This window comes from Sminthopsis crassicaudata, chromosome 3 (genome assembly GCF_048593235.1).
Source record: "Sminthopsis crassicaudata isolate SCR6 chromosome 3, ASM4859323v1, whole genome shotgun sequence".
Classification (NCBI taxonomy): domain Eukaryota; kingdom Metazoa; phylum Chordata; class Mammalia; order Dasyuromorphia; family Dasyuridae; genus Sminthopsis; species Sminthopsis crassicaudata.
Window position 1 is genome coordinate 565,456,902 of NC_133619.1, and position 26,725 is coordinate 565,483,626.

General features: G+C 36.3%; 1 protein-coding gene across 1 annotated transcript in view; it reads right to left on the reverse strand.

The window, feature by feature from the left end:
• The window catches only part of LOC141564870 (RCC1 and BTB domain-containing protein 2-like), a 75,888-nt gene that overhangs the window by 41,060 nt on the left and 8,103 nt on the right, over positions 1-26,725 (reverse strand). Inside the window, 5 exon segments of the mRNA XM_074307715.1 lie at positions 1,424-1,531; positions 2,148-2,306; positions 3,091-3,257; positions 6,124-6,274; positions 6,729-6,887. Of these exon segments, the coding sequence (XP_074163816.1) occupies positions 1,424-1,531; positions 2,148-2,306; positions 3,091-3,257; positions 6,124-6,274; positions 6,729-6,887 (744 nt within the window).

Genomic DNA, 26,725 nt, shown 5'->3' on the forward strand with positions numbered 1-26,725 from the left:
ATATTTACTAGACAACTATATGAGGGAGAAGAAAAAAAACAGGAAACAGAAAGACCAATTAGAAAGCTATTGTGCTGATCCTGTTATGAAAAATAAAAACTAGAGTAACGGTCATATGAGTGGAAAGAGGATGTGGTAAACGTGGTAGAATTATCTAGAGTGGACAGCTGATTAGATAGGTGTGTGGAAAAAAAAGGAGAATGAGATGATGTGTGGAGGAAAAAGAATACACATTTAGTAAGTGCCTACTATGTTCCAGCACTGTACTAAGGAGAGGAGGGAAAGAGTAGGGAACTTTACACAGGCTATCTCAAGGATACAAATATTGTAGTAAGGAATACTCTGAAGTTTACACTTGGTGACTTAGCAGGATGATAATGTCCTCATTAGATGTAGCTGAGAGACTGAAGGATCTGGCAAGCGCAGAAGACTTAGCAGGGGCTCAAACAAACAGCTTTGTTAGAGTTGCACATAGAAAGAGAGCAGAAGCAGTAACTTAGCCAGAAGGCTCCAGCCAGGGGCTCCTGACTGCATGAATTAAACTTGTGTTCCAACTCCTACTGTTCAATGCTCCTGATGAGGAGGAGAAAGGGAGAAGTAAAGGGGATAAATAGTTGCTGTGGGGAGTATCATAGTCAATCAAGGAAGAATAAAAGGATTGTTGTCCAGCAGTGAGGACCTAATTAAGCACAGAAAACAAATTTGTCCTAAACTCCAGAGTTGCACGATTTTATCAGCAAAGTAGGAGTAGATGAAAATTTGAAGCTGGAGAATGGCAAAACGTGAATGGCAGTAGAACAAAAGAGAAAGGAGATTTAAGGGGGGAGGATAGCAGATAGCTGAATTGCTTACTGTAAAACTGTAAAGACAAGAAATATCAGCAGAGATGAACTGGGAGAACAGGGTGTACTAGAAGGCCTCAAGGTTGCCATAAAAACAAAGGATAGGACTGGAGAAAAGAGGCAGAGGAAGAAATGGATGGAGAGGACATCATGGTTAAAGAGAAATTCAGAACTTAAGATCATGGAGGCAGCCCAGTTACAGGTGATGCTGACAGAAAAGTTATTCTGATAATTTCTGGGAAGATACAGGTAATTGGAACAGAGGTGGCTGCTAACCTGGCAAGTCAGCCTCCATACTGAAATTTCTAAATATGAGGTCAGGGGTTGAGATGAACAGAAATATGTAGACCAAAGAGCTGAACGCCTCAAATACAAAAGTATAAGTCTTCTGAAGGACAGTTGGGCTTAATGGAGAGGACAGTCTCTGGGGAGAAAGGAAAGGGATGGAATGGGGAAGAGGCACATTTTCTGCTGAAATAATCTGTGATGCTCAAGTCACACTCATGCTATTAAAACCATATTGGCTACATATTATTCCTTTGTTGTGTAGAATGCTGAAAAATATGACCTGATGAACATACCTTATGTACCCGAATGCCTTGTAAAGCTGCTATTCTGCAGGGCGTTGGCTGATTGCCACTGCTGCCCAGTCCAAGCTGCCCATTTCCATTGTATCCCCATACATAAACCTTGAAAGAGACCAAAAAAATCAATAAGCATTTATTAAGTGCCCATTATATGCCCACTATGTATTAAGGTACTATACCAAGTGCTAGAAATATAAATATAAGCAAAAACAGTCCCTGCACTTAAGAAACTAACAATGTAAAGGAAAAGACAATAGACAAACAATTTTGTAGACACACAATATATATACACAATCATTTGAGATACTTTCAGAGAGAAATGGAGAGTGGCACATTAAAGGGGCCTTGTAGAGGGTGGGATTTTATCTGAGACTAGAAGGAGGCAGAGACGAAGAGGGAGAAAATTCCAGGCATGGAGGACAGAGAAAATGCCCAGAGTCAAGAGAGTCATTTATGTGAAGAGCATCACAGAGGCCAATATGGAATACATGGGACATGGGAGAGTAAAGGGTAAAAGGACTAGAACGGCAGGAAGGGACCAGGTGCAGGATCTGGATGCAGGATATAAATTTCTGTAAGCAGCAAAAACCACAAATCCAGATGATAAGAACCACATTGTTTACTGAAAGCACTGATGTAGGACATGAGAATTTGCTTTTTAAAATAAATCTCAAACTACCAAAATGTCCATCATTCCTAGCAGAATGCTCCCACTTACCTCGCCACTCTCCACCACAGCCATCGAGCACATCTGGCCACAAGCTATGGTTGTAGCAATTTTGTTTTGTAAGCAGCCAGTAACTTTTCGAGGGATAGGTTGATTGGCTGTGGAGCCAGACCCAACCTGTCCAGAGTTATTATAACCCCAGGCAAATACCTGTTAAAGGAGAAAGCAGGAATCTCTTATCCACATTTAACTCTAGAATTATCTCAAAAGAACAATGAAACCCTTGCTAATAACAGTAAATAAATCAGAGGTTTATAGTCCTGTTAGGGTCATGGCAACTCCATCAGATAGATTTTTTTACAAATGAGAAAACTGAGCAGGGAGCGAGTGACTGAGCAGGGTCACAAACAAGAGAGTCTCTGAAGTCATCATTTTTTGTCACTGATATCTGATAGTGTTTTTTTTTTAAATTAACATACACACTAGATCAAACTGCTGCCTTTTCACATATGTGTTAGTCTTTGTGTATGTGTGTGTATTAATTTAAAAAACACTGATAAGTACTTTCCACTTAAGAAATTATTTTTCTTATAAAATAACAGAGAATGTCACATTTGACCAATTTTTTTTTTCCATAGACCCCTCTTGTATCTCTATAGAAGACACTCATCTCTAGTGGGTTTTTGCGCTTCATTGTCACAATATAAAAACAATGTTAGAGAAGTCTCAAAATGTTACAAGTAATTATCTACCTTTTCGACAAAGGTAAAATTCAAGCTCATTTATAAATGAGGAAGAGAATAAGATCAAGTCATGATGAAGGAGAGAAGGGGGAAGGAGAAAAGTTTAAGAGACTTAAGTGCCAACTTTTAAATCCCCAAATCATTACTTCAGCCATTTGACCTTTTTTTTTTTTGGGGGGGGTCATAAGAATCTCTCTAAACTTCTTCCTACAGAGAGAGAACAGGATATATATTATGCTGAGTACTCTTACCTCGCCATCAGATGTCAGCACCAAGGAATGGTGAGATCCACAGGCCACTTCAATGACTTTCCTGTTTCCTAAATTGGTAGAGATATGGGTGGGTACTAAACCATGATTAGTTGTCCCATTGCCCAACTGGTTATAAGCATTATGGCCCCAGGTGTACACTTCTCCTTCTGAAAATAAAAAAGAGCAAGATAAACAACTTACATGGGAATTATTAAGCAATTGTGTACCATAATGATTTAATAAATGAAACCGAGTTAAAATATCAATTCCCCCAGCAAACCCAGCAAACCCAGACTGCAAAGTTTCTGAAAAGTCAAAACTTTCCACACCTGGGCAACAAGATGACTCTTCTTGGCAGAAAGCCAATGGGAAGCCCTAAAAATTGGAAGACTGATTTCTAATAAATAATGATTTTGTTTTTGTAAAGAGGGAATAGGTTCAGATCTTACTTCATTATATTGGGGAACTGTCAAAGTAACACTTCTATATTATATAATCTTAGAAAGTTGCCTAAGGCACTAAGAAGTTAAACAGAGTCTACCCATGATCTCATAGCTCTTTTGTCAGAAACTATACCTGAATCCAGATCCTCTTGACTCAAAGGCCAATCCTCTACCCACTGTGACATACTGACTCTAAGTAAGTAGCAAGATGAACTCCAAACTATATTCATGCCAACATCAGACAAGAATTACCAGGAACAATCATAATAACATTCATACTTAACTATAACAATTTATAGTGTTTTCCTCATAAGAGGAATATGAAGCAGATAATACAAGTATTATTACTTCCATCTTACATATGAGAAAATTGAGAGTCAGTTTCTTTGCATATTTATTCAGTGTTGAAGTAATCCCTAACATCTGATACTAAGCATGGGATAACCATTAAACCAATTTTCCTAAAATTATTCTATTCATAGCCTTTTGGAGCTGGATAGACCTCAGAGAGCAATTAGCATAGTTCATACATTTTATGATCAGGAAACTAAAGGCCAGACAGATTAAGTGAACTGTTTAGTGTCAAACAGGAAGTGAAACTAAAACCTAGCTGTGGTCAATCTGTCTGGTGCTATTTTCAGTATTCTATGATCTCTTTACAGAAATCTATCTATTGAAGAATGTAAAGAAGATGGGCAGAGAAAGATTTATTCATGGAGGCCTAATGATTACTGTTTTTAATGGTGTTGCCTCAGTACTTAGAATGCTGATTTTGTTTCCTAAGACAGGTATTACAAAAATAATTTCAAGATTATGTGGCTAATTCTGACATTGTTCAGTTTGGACTTTAGTGTGAAACTTAAATAGTTTATAGACATATTTTAAAGTTCTTTTCTTTTCCTGTTTAAAAACCAAATTGTTTACCAGACCACATGATTCACTTAAAAAGATTACTCAGGGAAGGAAACAGAGTATTACCTCCTACTGTAAAAGAAATTCTGGGATTTAAAGAGAAGTCCTGTTAACTTGTTAGACCAATCTTTACATTGACACTGTTTTATCTCCCCTTCTCACTTTTTTTTTGGGGGGGGAGAAGAGGGGACGGGGGAGAGGATGTGAAGAAAGGGTCTTCATTAAAGGAGAGGAAGCATGGAGGTAGTGGCTCTGATCCTAGTAAATTCTAAATCTGGCTCAGTAATTCCCACTCGGCTATAAAATGACGGGGTCCTTTTCAATTCTATGAAATAGCTGTCAACCTTATTTTTAATAATATTCAGAGTATGAAACACTGGAACCTAATTTGATAATACTTTGTTTGAATAACTCTTAAATTAATGAAAATCTGCCTTAGAATAATTTCAATTCCTTTTCCTTCCCCACCCCCTAATCTCACTGCAAATTAAGTCTGCTCTTTCTTGATTTATATATTTAGTAGAAACAGAAAACATAACTAATCTTTAGAATCATATCCAAATTTTATTATATGTTGCTCTCCCACTGCCCCCAATTTGTCTAGCTTAAATAACTCTTGCACTCAACTCAATTCAATTCAATTCAGCAAACATTTATTAGGCATTTAAAACATACAAGGCAACATGCTAGGTAATGGAAATACAAAGACAAAAATGAAATTATCCCTGCCCTCAAGGAGCTCACAATCTATATTCCTTCTCTCTCCCATCTGATTTTCTCATTTTTAATCATGTTTTTCCCTTTTTTTTATCCCCTCTAAATTTTTGTAATGACTCATCCTATCCCCAGTGAAGAAATAAATACTTTCCTCCTTTCAGGAGAGAGGTGAGGGATTATTACTGCATAAAACTCTTAGACATATTTTGTTAGTTGGTTTTGCTAAGACTTTTTTCTTTATTGCAAAAAGGCCTCATACAGGTGAATTGAGAGACATCTAGAAATTACTATGATGTTAAAAACAAAAAGAATCAACAAAACTTATTTTAAAAAACTATGCTATGTTACCAGTAATACTATTTGTTATTGTAATTGCATTTTTAATGGCAACTACATTTTGAAAAAGCAATTAGTTAAAATTCTACATCTGATCTAAGTAAATTTTGTTATTCTTATAATATTCTTATAATGCAATCCTTTTAAAAAACTTGTGTAGTTTGACTGTTCTTTCCCAAATTTTGGAAAATGAAACAAAGATTTCATCAAATGCTATTTCTATTTTTCTCAGACTCTGAGGCTAGCAGACCATTTGTGCAAGATGTATAAACAGTTCTAGAGCCTCTCCAATAAAATCAGAGTTAATACCATATGAAGAAGGAATTAGCTCTATTTTTAAAGACCTCTTCCCACCAAACTAAACTAAACTGCCTTGGAGCACCCTCAAAGCTCCATTACATTCACATGTGCCCGTCTGTCATCACTGGAGCTCCACAGCTCATTGGAGGCAGAGCCAACCCGTCCTGTGAATGTGAAGTTTCTGTTCCACACTCACTACATATTCAGAATTACAGTGAGCATGTCATGGAGTCTCAACCTTGACATGGCACTCACTCAACACAGGGACAGAGTCTAGGCTCATGTTATGCATAAAAAAGGGGGGGGGTCTATACCCCTACATTACCGTCCGTTGCAATGACGACATGCGGACCACTCCCATAGCTCAGGCAGGCTATTTTTTTGCCACATAAGTGATCAACGCGACGCGGTTCGATGGAATGCAAGATATCCCCTGTTCCCAAACAGCCGCTACAGTTGGTGCCAAGCACAAAGACCTGTGGGAAAGCAATCTCTCAGCATCACTGAGTCCCTGTGAGAGAAGCACAAACTAAGAAACACGGAGAAGCCAAATGGAGCAAGGGATCCAGAGTGATATCTCTGTATAACCCTGGGCAAGTCATCTGGCCTTGATTTCCTCATCCATAGAATGGGGTTGGAGAAGGGAACTTCTAAATCCTGATCTACTTCTACATCTAAGATGCATAGGATGATCCCATGAGTATGAGCAAGACCTCACAAAGATAAAGAGTGTATTGGATTAATTGTTATTCAGTCATTTTTTCAGTCATGTCCGACTCTACCTGACCCCATTTGGGATTTTCTTGGCAAAGATCCTGGAGTGGTTGGCCCTTTCCTTTTCTAGCTCATTTTACAGATGAGAAAATTGAGGCAAACAGGGTTAAGATTAATGACTGAAAACAGATAATGTTGGTTTGTTCTGCAAATTACCTCATCATTTTCTGTAGAATACAAAACTTCATTGCCAGCACTGCCAAAGACACAGGCCTGACGAATTAATTTCAGTTCATCTGGTGAGCAAAGGGCAAAAATTGGCCACTTTCCCACATCTAGCATCTTCAGTGCAGACAAAAACCCATCCTCAGTTACCTGAGAGGAAAAAGCAAAAAAGTATTAAGGATATTTATGGTTTTTCTTTGCCCTTTCAACTGCATAACACTGGCTTTACAGTAGCTTCTAAAGCATCGAAGTTGATATTGTTTTTAAAGAAGAATGAACTTTTTAATGATTTTAATGAACCATAATGATTTTAATTTCTCACACAGAAGAAATGATCACTGCAAACAAAACTACCTTAATTGCCCAGTGAAGCTACAAAATATCAGGGCCTTTGGATAGAATCAGACCAATAAGTCTCCTTATTTTTTCAAGGACATAGACAGATCATTCAATCCTGGGTAATATTAAATTATTTGGCCATGAGTTTAAATGTTGAAAAGGCTTTAACATAGCTCTGCTCTCCAGGTTGGCTGTGAATAAAGGCATAGCAAAAAGTGCACTGTCCCAGCTACTGTCTGCTATAAACTGGTGCATACAGTAAAACCAATGACAAGAAGGAAGGTCATAATCAAAATAAGAGTGTAGGCCCAAAGACAATTCTAGGAAAGGCATCCAAAGTTCTAACTTCTGGAATAAGTTGTGTGTGATCTTCTATTTGAAAGGTCAGAGTTTTTGTTTTCTTCTGGTTAAAGGATGAACTGAAAGGGACACCAAAATTGCATGTAATCAGGTTACAAGCATTAGAAGCCAAGGGACGCCTTCTGAGTCAGCATCTCTCAGGTACCAGACATTGTGCTAAGACAAAAAAAGGAGAACACAGTACTTCACTTCAAGAAGTTCACAATCTAATGGAATGAATAAGAAAAAAGAAAATGTATACAGATAAGATACCAGGTACTATATGCTAAATGCTTTACCAATATCATCTCATTTGATCCTCAAAACAAGCCTGGGACATAGACACTATCATAATTCCCATTTTGCAGTTGAAGAAACTGAAGCAAGCTTAAGTTAAATGATTTGGCTAGAGTCACACAGCTGGTAAATATAGGAGGTTAGATGTGAATTCAGGACTTCCTAATGCCAGGCCTTGGCCCAAAGGAATTTACATTTTATTGGGGGAAGTAATATGGACACACTTTAAATAGTTACAAAATAAGTACAAATAAATACAAGATAATTCTAGAGGAAAAGGGGTGGGCAGTCACTGTTGGGGGATCAGAAGAGTACATCTATTAAGTAATAGAAGCAAAGATTAAAGAAAAAGGAAAAGGTGCTTTAATGGAAGACACGAGTATTAAGAAGGATGTAAAAAGGCTTCTTACAGAAGGTGGAATTTTAGCTGAAACTTAAGTCAAGAAAGCCAGGAAATGGGAAAGTAGGAAGGAGAAAATTCTAGGCATTAGATACAATAAGTAAAAATATACAGAATTGTAATATGAATATTATCATTTTGTTTCTGGAGTATGCATGTCGGAGGAGAATTATGTTGAAAATGACCCAATTCAATAACATGTATTTATTAAATGCCTACTATATATATGACATTGTATGCTCACAAAATTGTTCAATATTAAGACTACAACTATGGCAGAAACTAGGCATGGACACACATTTAACACCACATACTAAGATTAGATCAAAATGGGTCCATGATTTAGGCATAAAGAATGAAATCATAAATAAATTGGAGGAACATGGGATGGTTTACCTCTCAGACTTGTGGAGGAGGAAGGAATTTGTGTCCAAAGGAGAACTAGACACCATTATTGATCACAAAATAGAAAATTTTGATTACATCAAATTAAAAAGTTTTTTCACAAACAAAACTAATGCAAACAAGATTAGAAGGGAAGTAACAAATTGGGAAAACATTTTTACAGTTAAAGGTTCTGATAAAGGCCTCATCTCCAAAATATACAGAGAATTGGCTCTAATTTATAAGAAATCAAGCCATTCTCTAATTGAAAAATGGTCAAAGGATATGAACAGACAATTTTCAGATGATGAAATTAAAACTATTTCCACTCATATGAAAGTGTTCCAAATCACTATTGATCAGAGAAGTATAAATTAAGACAACTCTGAGATATCATTACACACCTGTCAGATTGGCTAAGATGACAGGAACAAATAATGATGAATGTTGGAGGGGCTGTGGAAAAACTGGGACACTGATGCATTGTTGGTGGAGTTGTGAAAGAATCCGGCCATTCTGGAGAGCAATCTGGAACTATGCCCAAAAAGTTATCAAACTGTGCATACCTTTTGACCCAGCAGTACTACTACTGGGCCTATATCCCAAAGAAATACTAAAGAAGGGAAAGGGACCTGTATGTGCCAAAATGTTTGTGGCAGCCCTTTTCATAGTGGCTAGAAACTGGAAAATGAATGGATGCCCATCAATTGGAGAATGGTTGGGTAAACTATGGTATATGAATGTTATGGAATATTATTGTTCTATAAGAAATGACCAACAGGAAGAATACAGAGAGGCTTGGAGAGACTTACATCAACTGATGCTGAGTGAAATGAGCAGAACTAGGGGATCATTATACACTTCAACAATGATACTGTATGAGGATGTAAGCTGATGGAAGTGGATTTCTTCAACATAGAGAAGAGCTAATCCAATTCCAATTGATCAATGATAGACAGAATCAAATATACCCAGAAAAGGAACACTGGGAAATGAGTGTAAACTGTGAGCATTGTTTTTTGTTTTGTTTTGTTTTTTTCTTCCCAGATTATTTTTACCTTGTGAATACAATTCTTCCTTTGCAACAACAACAACAACAACAACAAAATTCAGTTCTGCACATATATATTGTACCAAGCATATACTATAAGATATTTAATATGTATGGGAATGCCTGCCATCTAGGGGAGGGGGTAGAGGGAAGGAGGGGAAAAATTTAGAACAGAAGGGAGTACAAGGGATAATGTTGTTTTTTGTTTGTTTGTTTGTTTGTTTTTTAATTTTATTTATAAAATTTTGACAGTATATATGAGTAATTTTTTTATAACATTATCCCTTGTATTCGTTTTTCCAAATTATCCCCTCTCTCCCTCTACTCCCTCCCCCCAATGACAGGCAATCCCATACATTTAACATGTGTTACAGTATAACCTAGATACAATATATGTGTGTAAATACCATTTTCTTGTTGCACGTTAAGTATTAGATTCCGAAGGTATAAGTAACCTGGGTAGATAGACAGTAATGCTAACAATTTACATTCACTTCCCAGTGTTCCTTCTCTGGGTGTAGTTGTTTCGGTTCATCATTGATCAACTGGAAGTGAGTTGGATCTTCTTTATGTTGAAGATTTCCACTTCCATCAGAATACATCTTCATACAGTATCGTTGTTGAAGTGTACAGCGATCTTCTGGTTCTGTTCATTTCACTCAGCATCAGTTGATGTAAGTCTCTCCAAGCCTCTCTGTATTCCTCCTGTTGATCATTTCTTACAGAGCAGTAATATTCCATAACCTTCATATACCATAATTTACTCAACCATTCTCCAATTGATGGACATCCATTCATCTTCCAGTTTCTAGGCCCTATGAAAAGAGCTGCCACAAACATTTTGGCACATACAGGTCCCTTTCCCCTCCTCAGTATTTCTTTGGGATATAAGCCCAATAGCAGCAATGCTGGATCAAAGGGTATGCACAGTTTGATAACTTTTTGGGCATAGTTCCAAATTGCTCTCCAGAATGGCTGGATTCTTTCACAACTCCACCAACAATGTATTAGTGTCCCAGTTTTCCCACATCAAGGGATAAGGTAAAAAAAAAAAAAAAATTACCTATGCATATGTACTGTCAAAAAAAAATGTTATAATTATAAAATTAATTAAAAAAAAAAAAAAAGACTACAACTATAGTAACAACCCACTCATCTGCCACATCAGACTTCTGACAAACTCTACACTGGAGTATACAACTTTGAACTCAGAAGAAATTAAAAAAAAAAAACAAAAACAAAAAACCCAAAACAAAAACAGACAAAAATGCTTTGAGAGTTAACTGACCATCACAAAGATCATGAACAATATGTGAAAGCAAAGTATCCTCTGGCCAACAGCCAGGGAATGGATTAGAAGCAACAATTTGCAGAAAAGGGAGGAGATAAAGGAATATAAAGAGTGGGAAGGAAAATCCTCAGCACTCTTAAGACATTTAGGATAAGAGCTAACATATATAAACATATAAATGGCTTTTAAAGGTATTATTATATTATAGCACAGAACAATAACATACATTCATAATAAGTCATCTAGAAAAAGTTAAATTATATTTTGTATGCTTTGCTTACAAAGACAGGGAGATCCATAATACAATAAAATTTACAATAATGTTTTATAGCTACAAAGATACACACATAAATTTATTTTAAGCTTTAGTAGTTTAAAATGGCAAATAAGACTTTTGGAACTCATGTGAGTGCTCATGCACATATGTGTGGCCACAGGCATGGATTATAATTCCATTTTAGAAATAAAAAAAAACAAAGTTCTGAGAAGTCCACTGATTTCCCAAAACTTATAGTGAAGAAATGGCACATTTAAGCTTTCTATTTTCAAGTTGACCATTTTTTCTAACCCCCCCCAAAAAAAGGAGTGTTTAAAGGAGTGTTCAATTGTCTAGAAAACCAATTCACAGCATGCCCCTCAATACTGTTTCTCCTAAAGGTTCCCTGTTCAGAAATATATTTGGCAAGCCCTATAGTTATCTGCCCTGACACCTCTATAAACCATTCTGCTCTCAACCTAATGGATTGCTAATAAATTAGCTGATGTATCAGATGAGGGACAATTGTAAATCACAGGAATATTTCTTGAGTGTGGCAACATGCTGATATTTGTTAGACATTAGCTGACTGCTCAGATTTAGTCATTAGAGGCCTTAATAGAAAAAATCAAGCCCCCTACCTGACTGCATAGTCAGGGGCAACATGGAGGCACTGAACCTCCAGATATCCTAAGCCTGTGAAATACCTATTGCTTCCTGGGAATGCCACTAAATTCAGAAATCATTTAACCTGGGAATTCTTTGGAATGAGTTTCTGCTAAACAAAGTATATGTGATCTTCTGGCGGCAGTCAGTTGGTCTCAAGGAATTTCATCTGTGCAGAGGAAAACACATTCTTAATACTATCAGTGGTCAAGATCCAATATGTGATTACATATACATTTGTCCACTAATCTTGAATGGAATGTGGCCATTCTGGAGGAAAGAGATTATGGCCCAAACAGACCAATCTGTGTAGACCACAGGGGTGGGCTGTGTGACCAAAAAAGAACAAGGCACAAGAGAGCATTCTTGTAAAAAGCTCCAAGGAATATAGTCCACCTCAGACAGTTCCTAGTATAATATCTTTTAAGCATAGTATTACATATTGCCATGTCTATGTCAAAACAGTTCAGTGTAGCTGTAGGCAAAGGTAGCTCTCAGTTTTCAGTGTGTGGGTTTCCATGGCCAATTGCCATGTGGCCCCGCTGTTAAGGCTGGCTTTAAGTTGGCACTCCCAACATGTCTAGGTCACTTCCACTATCTTCAGCTGACATGTGCTCAGTAAATGCAAATGATAACAATTTCAATAAGAACTGAGCAAATAATCCCTAACTGAAATAACTTGTGAATTCTTTGAGGGCAGGAACTATTTTTTGTCTCCTGTTGTATCCCAAGTGCTTAGCAGAGCGCTTGGCACATAGTAGGCAACTGACTGATTAATCAAGATAATTATTTTATTAAATGTAAATTCACTAAATTATTCAGTTAAATTTTATTAAATTCTCTTATTTAAAAAAAACAGAGAAAAACAATTTTTGTTTCTTTAGTTTTATTTTATCTGAACCTAAGTAAATCCAGTAAAGGTGCTTCTGAGGAGAATGACTCCACCAGTTCAGATAGCTAAGTGTTCCCTAGCTTTGCCTACAGCAATAATTTAAGTGACTTGCCCAGAGTCACAAAGATAAAATGGAACTTATTGAGACTGAGCTTAGCCTTAATTGATCTTTATCTCATTTCTCCCCTTTTTTATCATTGTCCTCGGGCAATAAATAGACGTGGTAGGACAGTTAGATGAGGCAGTGGATAGAGCACTGGCCCTGGAATCAGGAGGACCTGAATTCAAATACAGACTTAGACAAGTCATTTAATCCAATCACAAAAAGAAAGAAAGAAAGAAAAGAAAGAAAGAAAGAAAAGAAAGAAAGAAAAGAAAGAAAGAAAAGAAAGAAAGAAAAGAAAGAAAGAAAAGAAAGAAAAGAAAAGAAAGAAAAGAAAGAAAGAAAAGAAAGAAAAGAAAGAAAAGAAAGAAAGAAAGGAAAGAAAGAAAGGAAAGAAAGAAAAGAAAGAAAAGAAAGGAAAGAAAGAAAGGAAAGAAAGAAAGGAAAGAAAGAAAGGAAAGAAAGAAAGGAAAGAAAGAAAGAAACAAAGAAAGAAAGAAAGGAAAGAAAAAAGAAAGAAAGAAAGAAAGAAAGAAAGAAAGAAAGAAAGAAAGAAAGAAAGAAAGAAAGAAAGAAAGAAAGAAAGAAAGAAAGAAAGAAAGAAAGAAAGAAAGAAAGAAAGAAAGAAAGAAAGAAAGAAAGAAAGAAAGAAAGAAAGAAAGAAAGAAAGAAAGAAAGAAAGAAGAAAGAAAGGAAAGAAAGAAGGAAAGGAAAGAAAGGAAGAAAAGAACTGATGTGGCTCCCAAATGCCAAGTTCCTTTGTTTGATAGTTAAACCTCTTCACTCTATCCTTCTTTTCCAAGTTTATTAAATATTACTCACTTACATGAACTCTACAGCCTGCCCAACCAAACTGGTTTCCTTCCCATTCTGTCTGTGTCATTCCATCTGCTCTGCCTCATAGAGGTGGACTCATGTTATATTCTGGCTGAAGTTGGACTTTGAGGGGAAATCTATTCCAAACTCTCCCCTCGTTAGAATCCTCTTCTCCATACCATCAGATATTGCTGGGTACATAATCTGTATCTGTATTTTGTATTTGTAGAGTGCTCAGAGAACCAGCCTTATACCCAAAAAAAACCTGAGATGCCTCAGCATCAGTGACCCTTCTAGGGCAAGTCCACCAGTCTCTTGGTGCCTCAAGCAATTCTGTAAGACTGATGTTACAGACCAGGTACAGATGCCAACGAAATCACAAGAAAAAAAAAATCTCAAGATTTTGTATTTACTTCACTTTGGTCATTTTGTTTGCTATGCTCCTAATAAGCTTCTTAAGGACAAGAACTGTTTCAGTTTTGTCAGCATCCCTAGCCAACAGCTGGCACAAGTAAGGCCTTATTAAATGTTTGTTGACTTAATCTGATAGAGAAGTCACAAAGATGTGCTGAATGGGAACGCATGACTGAATGGACAATGCCATGGAATATACATCATTGGAGGTAATACGCATGTCACTGGCATCATAAAACCAAATGAGTATTTGAGTAATATGGAAATGATGTCATATAAGTTTTATGTATTTTTTTGTAAATGCATAATTGGGAGTTGTAAACAGATCTAGCCATTCTGGAGAGCAATTTGGAGCAATGCCCAAAAGGCTATTATTGACATTATTGTTATGTTCCTTACAACCAGAAAGTCTAAATGAGTTCTCATTTAGAGACATAAATTTTGCAAGTCAGAAAATAAAGATGAAATTAATGAAGAAAATGAATGGATAGCAATGGCTGTAATGGGCAATGTAATCTGAAACAATATCTTGTCCTATCTCCAAAATTCCTATCCCCTACCTTGTGGGCTAAATATACCTTTGATCCAGCAGTGTCTCCACCGGGCCTTATCCCAAGAGATCATAAAAGGGGAGAAAAGACCCACATGAACAAAACTGTTTGCAGCAGCTCTTTTTGTGGTGGCAAAGAAAATGAGTAGATGCCCATCAATTGGGGAATGGTTGAATAAGTTATGGTACATAAATGAAATAAAATGCTATTGTTCTATAAGAAATGATTATCAAGCTGATTTCAGAAAAGCCTGGAAAGACTTACATGAACTGATGCTGAATGAAGAAAGCAGAACCAGGAGAACATTGTACACAACAAAATAGCAAGATTGTGTGATAATCAACTATGATAGATTTAGCTCTTCTCAGTAATGCAGTGACCCAAGATAATTTCAATAGACTTAGGACAGAAACTACCATCCATATCCAGAAGGAGAACTATGAAGACTGAATGCAGATCAAAGGATACTATTTTCAACTTTTAATGTTGTTTGCTTTTTTTCCCTCATAGTTTTTTCCTTTTATTCTGATTCTCTTTTCCCACGTAACTCACATGTAAATATGTTAAAAATGATTATATGTGCATAACCTAGGTCATACTGCTTGTTATCTTGGGAAAAGGGAACATAAGGGAGGAAGGTAAAAAAAAAAAAATAATGGAACTCAAAATCTTACAAAAATGAATGTTGAAAACTATCTTTATAATTAAAAAAATAAAATCCTATTGAAATTAAAAAAAAAAAAAAAGAAAAAAAAGCCAAAGAACAATATAACAAACAAGTGAGAGGTAAATAATGATAATCAATGGAAGACTGTAGAATTTAATATCAAACTAGTTTCTAATGAGAGTTCACCAAAATGTCAAGATAAAGAAAATTATGCAGAAGTATGCCTTTTCAAACATAGCTAATGTAGACAGGATTTATAAAAAAAATCAAGAGGGATGGCTAGTCATGTTCAATCAGACTTTTATCATTTTTATTTGTTATGTTTCAGGAGATATGTTATTGTACTGTATTAAAAGAAGAATGTATGAATCCATTTGTTATTTCATAACTATCATATGAAAAAGAAAAAAACTTTATTGAAAGAAATCAAGCAACATAGCAAACATGTCTCAAGGGAGCAGAATGTTCTGATCTAACCTGGGAACGTGCTCCAGAAGAAAGAGAACGCTTGGCTTCCATGTGGCTTTGTTTCTGTGCAATCCCTGAAGGAAAAATGCATAGTAAACATCAGCACTCTTCATGTTTCATGGAACCAGTCAGAGTAAAACCATGCCATTCTTAACTAAAATAGCAGAGCGATCAAATTCAGCTCAAAAGAGAAGAGGAAAGTGCTAGAAAAAAAATCTCAGATTTGAGCAAGGGAATACAAAGTATTTCAAGTCTGAAACATATGGACTATAACTATTCTGAAACCACTCTTTGTCCCTCCAATAAATCCTCATTATATACTCTAAAGAAAGTTAGCACTTCCAATCTTAACTTTAGGGAATGTGCCTCTTGTCTCTGAGAGGAGACTTGATGAACTACAGGTGCAAACAGGCCTATTTTCAAACCCAGGAAATGTGTCGATTTGCTATGTTTGACTGCATTTATTTGTTACAAAAGAGGATTATGGTGGGATGAGTGAGTTGGAGTTATTATAAAGTGAGTGATTTTTTTTTAAAGAAAAAGTTTATCAAAATATTTTAAAAGAATTAAAAAAAAAAAAAAAACAGCATTTGGGATAAAAGGAAGTTTTTCAGTCTTACCAAAAAACTGGAACAAAGATTTTTTCATTTCAGAATTTTCTTTCTATGGACAAGGAAAATAAATTTTACAATTTGATGAACTACTATTGTCAATACTGTTATGTTCCTTGCAACTGGAAAATCTAAATGTGTTCTCATTTAAGAGACATAAATTTTGCAAGTCAGAAAATAAAGATGGAATGAATGAAGAGAATGAATGAGTAGCAATGACTATAATGGGCAGTGTAATCTGAAACAGCATCTTGTCCTATCTCCAAAATTCCTTCTCCCTACCTTGTGGGCAATAACAGAATAGGCTCTTTAGGAAAATACTCACTATTTACATATTAAAGAACAAATATAATGGCAAACCAAAAAAAAATTTAAATGGAATTTTGAGATTATATAGGTAAATCCCACATTTATAGATTAACTAAATGAAATATTCATTTCTCAAAAGGCAAAGTAAAGCCAATTTACCAATGTTGGTTTCCTAATATGCTAAGTTGTTATAGTCCAAATTTTGAATACCAAAGCCAGAAAATTCAATATGATAAATCCCATAATAATTAGTCCTCTATTTGCAATATAATACACAGAAAAAACCCATTAATCTAAAGAAATACATATTATGGCATTATTTCATCTAATTATGTATGTAACCTTTGGAATCCTACTGGACAGTATTTGCTTTTTTTCAGCTAAAAAGGTATAAACTTAGAAATTAAGACGCAATTGCATGTGAAGTCTCATGATTGCTATTACTGAGCTAAATGGAAAGTATTGGTCCACAGGTCCAGAAGAGTCAGATGTGACTGAACAGTAACAATTACAAAACAAAAGCTTGACCTTCAGGCAAATTTCTCCTGAATGTAGGTGAATGGTGAAGTTATAAGAATAAAGAGCTTAGACTCACAGAGTGAGAAAGTAATAAGTGTATGTCATCTTAAGTCTTAAGAATAGAATTAAATTCAAATCCTTAGTCACTTTTCTGGGAATGAATTCTGTACCTAGTGGGACGGATTTTCAACTAACAGATAAATAAATGATCTATCACTAGGTCCACACAAGGCTTTTTATATTGGTGGGTCAGAATTTCTGCTCCCCTGACATAGACTTTGAGAATCCAGGGTCACCTCTACACCACAGGAAACACTGGAGGAGGCTTCAGTGAAAATATAAAACTTATGCTACTGATACTGAAAACATACCCCTGCTAACAAGAAAATTTTTGTCTAGATTTAACTCACAGAATCCACTAATCTACTTCAAATGTATTGATATTCCAGTTTAAGTATCCTGTTTTTTAACTATTCCTATTACTTTGGTCTATACCTCCTCTGCAAATACTTGGTCTTGTCCAGCTGTTCTTCCTGTTTTTTCACTTTTAAGATCCACTCTTATTCCTTCATGTTTCACAACAGATATAGCAACTCCAATCTTATCTTTGGAGAAAATACTTTGTTAATAGAAATTGTGGCAGATGTTTTTCATTTTTCTGGCTTAACTGGTTTTCTCTCCAAGATTTTTGAAATTTTGTTTTTTCCTCCCTGCTTCTTGTTCTTTTATGAGATGATAGCATTCGTCATCCTTCAACATCTTTTTTGGTAAGATTTTTACAAACATGTTTAAATTTTAAACTGATATTTACATAGGTTGCCATATGTCTTCTTTGGCAAAGAAAAACAACATATATTGGCAAAGGCAATTTCTTAGCACTTTTGAGTCTCCTAGTTGTGGCACTGATTTAAATGAATAATAATAGCTAACATTTATAGAGTTCCTATTATGTGTCAGGCACTGCACTAAGTACTTTACAATTTATTATTTCATTTGATCCTGACAGAGACTCTTGCAAGGTAGGAACTATTATTATCTCCACTTTACAGATGAGGAAACTGAGACAAACAGGATAAGTGAACGGCCCAGAATCACTTAGCAGTAAGTGTTTAAGGCTGAATTCCTGATTCCAGACCTGACATTTTATCCCCTGGGTCATCTAGCTGCCCCAAGCATCCTTAAACTTCCTTAGGAAGTTGGTGATTTCCTAGGAATTGGTGACAGCTTGTTATTTTATCAATTATTCATCTTTCAACATTCTAGCAAGTTTTAAAGATAGATTCCAAATAAATTATTTAATAGTGAATACTGATAATGAAGTACATACCTGAATACTTTTAAAACCTTAGAGCCTACTCTCTATCCATTCGTGGTCTTGTTCCTTCTCTGCCCTTGGGAAGTTGTCTTCCTGATCAAGGTTAATGTGGTTGAAAATACTGTTAGAGTAGAAAAGAACAGTTTCACAATTTCAACAAAGCATCATGAATTGGGGAAAGCTATATTTACAAGGTCATATTGCAGCTCCACTTACTAAAATTAAAGCATTAGCCAGGACTACCAACTACTACACAAGCAAAAAAATTAAAAACTTCACAAACGACAAAAACCTCAAAATAGTTACATCACTTTAACAAAAGTTCCAGGGAAGTTCTCAGAATAAATGAGCATCAAAGATATGTATAAATTACATTACATTTTGAAGGAAGTTAGGTATTTTAATACAAAAAAAATCTAAGTTTTGCTTACAAGTTTTATTATATTTTGAGTTTACATCTTAGCTGCTGCTAAAATCCAATTCTGACCCCTCCATGGGTGTCAGTTTGCAAAAACTTTGCCAAGATCTGGCAGGTCCCACTAGGCTGGAAAGGCAAATGCCAACTTATTTCTGTTGTCTGGAGTTCAGTATAGTTAACTTTGGAGTTATTATTCTGGTCACAGGGTGAAGAAATTACCTCAGCTAAATTCCTGAATAAAACATAGAAAGGTTACCATTTACCTCAATGAAGGGTGCATCCTCAATGATAAAATCATAGACTCTTAAAGTATGTAAGTTCGGCTATTAAACCATCCTTGGGTTTTCAAAGTGTTTAGTAAAACCAGGGTATCTGAGTTATTTATTATCTCATTTGATACTGCTTTTAAGGCTCCTATATCTGCAAATAAAAAGCTATGCTCCAAGTCATTTTCAAGGTTTTTTTTTGTTTTTTTGTTTTTTTTTTTTTTTACAAAGAAAATGGCACAAATTATGATATGGAATGTTGTATATCAAGTCAGGCTTTTGAAGTTCTACTTAGTTTTCCCAATTTGTTGTTTTTCTTCTTTGTTATAAAAGATGGGAAGGGAGGAGGAAGGGGCATATTGGGAAATGTGAACAATGCAAAACCAAAAAGTGTCAGATAAGTAATTGTTTTGTTGTGGTAGTGGTTGTTTTAAGTGTGCAGGAAGAGGCAACCAGACACAGTAGATAGAGAACAGTCTTGAAGTCAGGAAACTGTGAGACTAAGCACTGTCTCAGCACATCCTAGTTGTATGACCCTGGCAAGGCCCTTTTAACCGTGTCCCATGAAACTTTCTGAGACTTATGAGATGCAGAGAAGCTACTGATCTTCCATGGAGAAAGTTTCTCACCAAGCATGCCCTACACTAATGAAATAATAATCATAAAATCATAGGTAGTATACTTCATGAGGGTTTTTTATTTTTATAATATTTTTATTTATATTATATTTTATTATTGTATAATCTAATATAATTTATATTTTATAACATATGATATATAATTTTATTTTATAATAAAAATTGTAACGTGCTCTCCTGGCAGTTACTATTACTAGTCTGTCCTAGACCCACCAGAGTACCTTTGACCACTGTCCTCTGCAGTGTGAACTCTACCCGGCTCGCCTCCTCTGAGGCCTTCAAAGGTCTCTGGCCATGATCTCTTGAATCTATAGCTTAATAACCGGTAGCGCACTCAAGAACAGCCACGTGTAATCTTAAAAGCCTTTATTATACCTACTTACATAATGCCCTGACTGATGCCCTGACTTGTTGGTTCCTGAGTGAACACCTGGTCAGAAGACCCACGAGTTCACTACCAAAACCCTTACCTCTTTTGGCTATCCATCTCGGCTTGGCCACCCAGGCTAGGAAGCCAGGGTGAAGAGCGCCAGGTTAAAGAGAGCTACTGCTGCCTGCAGTGGGCTTACATAGGGCCTATGAGGTCACACACACAGCCAATCAGCGAGAGAGTCACCCATTACGAAGCTATCTCAAAATGGACAGGATCCCACCTACAAGGCAGTCCTAATATCCATAGAAATTACTTCCAAACCACTCAATCTCCCGATGCACTGTGGCACCCATTTAAAGGGCCCTTACAATTCCCTTCTCTTGTTTTGCGGGAACCGCACATCTCACCAAGCTTTTAGCACCAGCTCTAGTTCACTTGATCCATGAAATGACAGAGTGTTATGCCCAAGGAGGTACAAAGCAGCAGATCAGTAAACAGAGGTATGACAATGAGAACCAGGCTCAACAGTGGCCCAAGTGTTCAACCCATTCATCAAAGTCATACTCGAGATAATAAACCAAAGAGGTTGGATGCCAATGAGGTAGGATGTCAACACGGAGGTGGGAAGTCAACAAGGTAAAACATCACAATTCTAGTTAACAATTAAATATCAGTGAGGTAGGTTGTCACAATTCTAGTTACATTTATCACAATTCTAGACCAATTCTAGTTTCTTACACTTTTCTGTTGCACTTGTCACAATCCTAGAACAATTCTAGCTTATCACAATTCTCAATTGAACTTTTCACAATCCTAGAACAATTCTAGCTTATCACAATTCTCTACTGTAATTTTCACAATCCTAGAGCAATTCTAGTTTCACAGGTGCACATAAGCAAAGTCATGTCCAGTAACATTGTCTCAGTAACAACGGCAGGTGGATGCGTTGATTTTTCACCCACTAATTTCATCATATTTAAAATAAGTACATGATTAAAACATGATATAAATGCTTTTGTTGAATAATAAACATTTGTTAAATTGGGTTAGGGTGTTACTTTTTTTTCAATTTACATAATGCTTTTCATAATAATAACAATCATAATCACAAAACATATTTACAAAGTATATTCTTTGCAAAAGCCCTCTAAGATAGAGAGTATAAAATCTTGTGATCCCTGTTATGCAGATGAGGAAAGTGATCACCAAAGAAGCTGGATGACTTGTCCAATGTTACACTACCAGTAATATCAGAGCCCAGATATTGCAAAAACAAAGCTTTTGACTCTAAGCTAGGGACTCTTTATCATCATACTCTAGGTTAGACGAGATGTTTAGTTTCATCATCAGTAATTTCAGATCTAGAGGTTCTCAAATTTTTTCTCACAAGACACAATTTTTCAAATTTTTTGCTCAGAAGACATTTCCTTGCCAAAAATTTTGGCACAATATCAGTTACATAATGAGTTTAAGTACCCAAAAAATCTGCATACTCTTAACCAAAACTAATTGGTCTTGAAGGTTCCTTCCAAATTATAGATCCCTGTCTTCTTTGATTCCTTCCCTTCCCAAAATTCAACGGCACTATGATTCTATACATAGAGCATTTTTACTAGAGAAAAAGAAAAAAAGAATTTGGTTATTCTAAATATTTTCTAGTTAAATATTTCAGAACTGGACACTAATTTTGCATACCAAGAATTGTATTAATTGATAATTTATGCTAACTTAGTGGTAGAAGCTAAGTGTGTGTGAGAGAGACAGAGGAAGTGAGAGAGAGTGAGAGTGAAAGAGAAAGAGACACAAAGAGACAGATGCACAGAGAAACAGACAGAGACTGAGAGAGAGGAAAAGGGAAAGAAACAGAGATGGAGATAGAGACAAAGACAGAGAGAGAGGCCATTTTTAAGCTCAGGTCTAGGCCCAGTATACCACTTAGCTGCTAGATGACCTCTAAAGTTGAGCTCTGAATGTATGATTCTAATTTGATAGATGATATGAAATAAATAAGCAACAGTTAATTTGTCATACTAGAATGGCACAAAATTATCCCTTTCTCTGATTCATTTTAAGCAAAAATAATTCAGAAGTACTGCAGTTTCATAGACAGCTTGCCTAACCACTATTTTCAAATAGAGCAAAAGAAACTCTTTACACAAGGGGGAAGGGAAGAATGAAATTTTAATTAATAAGATTGGAAGTGCTACCACTTTACCCTACCAAATCTAGTACAAGTGCCTCTAACTCCCAGGGATACTTAACAAATGCCCTTTATGATGCTAATGCCATAGGAGTAGCTCTCTAACATGACAGCCTAAAAGTAATCTATAATTTTTAAATGAGTTATTTGCTAAACAGAATACCATGTCATTCAATATATATAAGTTATAGTTTAATCTCTAAATGTTACATCAGGAGCTTACTGCAAAAAGTGATTTTGTTCTGGGAAACATGATTTGACCCACAGCCTGGTAGAGCAGGAAAGTGATTATGCTTCATGAAGCATTTTCACATCTGCTTTCTCATCTGATCCAAATCTATATAATAACAAACTACTAATGATGAAAGTGGGCCTGATATTGGCAGTGCAACACAAAAGCCAACTATGAGATATGTTGGCCAAAGCCTATCTATTCTTTGAACAGGGCCTCTGGATGTTGTGTATAAGAAGAAGCATCTGATCTCTGGTTCTAGAGGTCCCACTCGAAAGATTCAATGACTACTTGGATTTCCACCAAAAAGGATTATACAAACATCCAATTAGAACAATCTTTTAAATGATAATTACTACTTTGGTTGTCTTCCTGAACCCAGCAGTGCTGTGCTCCAATAGTGTAAAACCCAATTTACCCTTGCTTTGAGGGACAGAGCCCCCTCCCCAATCTCATATATTTCCTTTTCTTAACATACTTTTCTCAGGTACACTCCTGTCCCACTGGTGTGTGAGAGGGTGGGCAAGGAGAATCACAGCCCTAAATAAAATAGGCTGTTCTTTAAGTCCTGCAACTGACAGAGCCAGGCCATTGGGGCTCACAACAGGGAAGCTGCCAAATAATCTCTCCTTTTTCTTTTTGGCCAGAGTGAGGGTTTCATTGGTTTAAAAACAAAACAAAACAAAAGAAAAAAGACTGGCTCCTGCTCTGCAATTTTAGTCTGAAAGGAGTTGCCTAGGATACGGGGACATGTCTAGGGTCACAGAGCCTGTATATACAGGAAGAGGAGGAGGATCTTAAAGCCAGATCTTCCTGAATCTGAGTCTAGCACTCTAGCTAATCTTTCCTTTTTGAAGTAAATAATACATTGAATAAACAGCAGGTCAAATTCTTTGATAATCCTTCTGGCCTGGATCAAATGGCTATGGGTAACTAAGGCTGTGTCTCAATGTGGGGGAAAAGGAGATCACCCACATCCATTAAAATTATGAGACAGGACCTTCTAGGCCATGGGATCACCAAGACAAAAACTAAACATTTTCTCTAATCCTTACAACCTCTTAAAACTCTCCAAAATATTAATTATATGTAAGAGATAAAGAAATTAAAGTTGACTCCATAACTCAAAACACCAAGAACTCTTAACAAGATAATCTTAATGAATCAGCAGCGGTGAAGGTTATTCCATACCCCTAACATACTCCAACACCTTCTCTTTCTTCTTAGCCCTTATATTATGATAGGACTGCACAAGACGGCTGGTAGGTTTGTGGTGTGGGTTTCACTCAGCAACTGTTGCTGTTCAGTCATTTGGGTATTGTCCAATTCTTAGTGACCCACTTTGAGTTTTCTTGGCAAAGATACTAGAATAGTTTGTAAATTCCTTCTCCAGCTTATTTTACAAATGACAAACTGAGGCAAACAGGATTAAGTGACTTGCCCAGAGTCATGCAGCTAGTAAATGAAGCTGGATTTAAACTCAGGAAGACGAGTTCTCCTGAATCTAGGAGGGCACTCTATCCCCAGCATCACCTAGCTTCCCATTCAGCAATTCCCTTGATACAATTCCTAGTCTCTGCCCATTCCCTCACCCCACCATTCTGTGGTAACAAGAACAGAATTTAACTCTGATGTTCAAACTTCCTCTTAACTTCTTTCCCTTCCCAGTAACGGGAGATGGAAAGTGGAAGGAAAGTGGAAGCTTCCTTTTGCCTAGAGTAGCAGTGTTCAGCATGAGAACTAAGAGAGAAACCTGGAGTATGGCATCAACAGGGAGAAGAGAATAAGGACAATACGCCTGAAAGAAGGGGGACTGGAATCTATTAAAGGCCAGTTTTGTCTCCCTGGAAGTCCCCTGGGGAATAGGAACTGAGACTGGTAAAAACAAAACAAAACAAAACAGAATTCCCTTGCAAGGGAAGAAACAGACAGCTTTCAAGTTCAGCCCCTAGTGGATCTACCATCAAAAGGGAATGAGTCAGAACATAAGTAATAGGGGAATTAAAGGGAACAAAAGACTGAAATTACCATAGCTTTCAGGAAGAAGAAAACTCAAATACTTTGAGCACAGATAGATTAACAGGTAAGAAATTAATAATATAAAAGTAAGACAAAATCCAGGACACCTAAACAAGTCCAAATATTTCTGAATAAATATTTCAATTAAAGAAAAATGAATCAAATCTGAGGAGGGAGAAAATTTTGTGGATTTCCAAGAGAACATGGAACAGCAGCAAGATTTTCCTGAATAGCTCAAGAGAAAAATAAGAATCATGAAGACACAATTTGTGGCCTGCATAGTAGAAATAATTGCCAGTACAGAAAATTTTTAATCTAAGGTGGTGAATCTTAAAAAAAAAAAAAAAAAAAAATAGAAAACAACTCACCTATGCTTAAGTGAAAGATGATGCAAGAAAAAAAATAATAAAAAGATTATTATATCTTAACAAGCAAAACATTGATCTCAGAGACAGAATGGGTAGAAACAACTTAAGGATCAAAGGTTTCCCAGAAGAATATAAGAAGTCAAAAGTCCATGATGCAAGAGAAAACTGATCAGGTCTTTTGAATTCAGAAATGAAACTTAATCAAAAGAATTCAAAGATCACCTCTCAAAAACAAAATAAAAACATATGCTGCAAATTAAGACATGACAAATGACAAATTTTATCAGCAATCAGTAGAAAATTCTTCAATATAAAGGAAGTGCAAATAACCCAAAACTATTCTGTACCCTCCAAAAACTACAAAAGGCAATGGAATAATATATTCTGAAGAGCAAAAGGAACTTAAAAAGAAACATAAAGTGACATAATCTGTTAGAACTAAAAGGAAACTTAGAGATCTTCTAATCAATCTCCCCCAACCCCAACAAGCCTGTCTGGAAAGAACAGAGGTATTATTAGCCTTGTTTTAAAGAAAGGAAATTCAGAAAGGTTAAGGGAATTGTGGCTGATCACAAAGGTAAAAGGCTGAAGCTGGGAAACCCTGATCTTTATAACTCTAAACCCTAGGCTTATACTTCTATGCTATGCTGCAAAGAAATAGGGAGAAAGAAAGCAAAACAAAAATTGGGGAGAGCAGAGTCCAGTTCAGCTGGAATCTAGAATATATAAAGTACAGTATGCATAGTGTGAGATTGCAATGACAAATACAGATTGGAACTAGGTGATATAAGACCTCAGATTCCTTGTCTTGCATAAAAGGATAACCATTTCCTTTGCCAAGGTAAATATCTTCACATGCACTTTTGATGCCCTACCATCTCTCTCTCTCTCTCTCTCTCTCTCTCTCTCTCTCTCTCTCTCTCTCTCTCTCTCTCTCTCTCTCTCTCTCTCTCTCTCTCTCTCTCTCTCTCTCTCTCTCTCTCTCTCTCTCTCTCTCTGTTTCTCCCTTCCTCCCTCCTTCTTTCCTTCTTTCCCTCTCTCTTCTCTCCTCTCTCTCTCTCTCTGTCTTTCTCTCCTTTTATTACTCCTTCCCTTTTTCTTCTTATTTCCTGTCCCTATCTTTCCCTTCTTCTTTCTCCCTCCCCCATCCTCCATTTTCTTCCCTCTTTCTCCCTTCCCTCTCCCTCCCCACCTCTTATACATCTTTAATTTTTCTCTACCAATTGGATCCTTCCCAGATGCCTACCAATATGCCCATTCTCATTTAATCTAAAAAAACCCTGAAAAAAAAAAAAAACTCACTTGATTAGTCAACTGCACTCATTCTCTATCTTTTCTTCCTCTTAAGAAAAATCTACAACAGGTGCTCCCATTTACTATTCTATTATCTACCTCTAAATCTTTGGCAATGTCTTCCACCTCATCATTCCACTGAAACTTTTTTTCCCAAGTAATCAGTGATCTCATAATTGCCGAATTTAATGTCCTGGCTTGAACTTCATCCTTCTTGACTTCTCAGCAGACTCTCTTACTGTCAATCACCTTCTCTCCCAGATACTCTCTCTTTTTAGGTTTTCATGATCCTACTCTTTCCTGGTTCTCCTCTCACGTGTCAGACAACTCCTTTCTCAATCTTCTTTGCAAGTTATTTTTTCAACTCATAAGCACTAAGAATGGGTATTCCTCAAGCCTCACTACTAGGCTTTCTCATTCATTTCAGGATTCTCTCTCTTGGTGATCTCACTGGCTCTCTGGACTTCAACTGACATTATTATGCAAATGATTC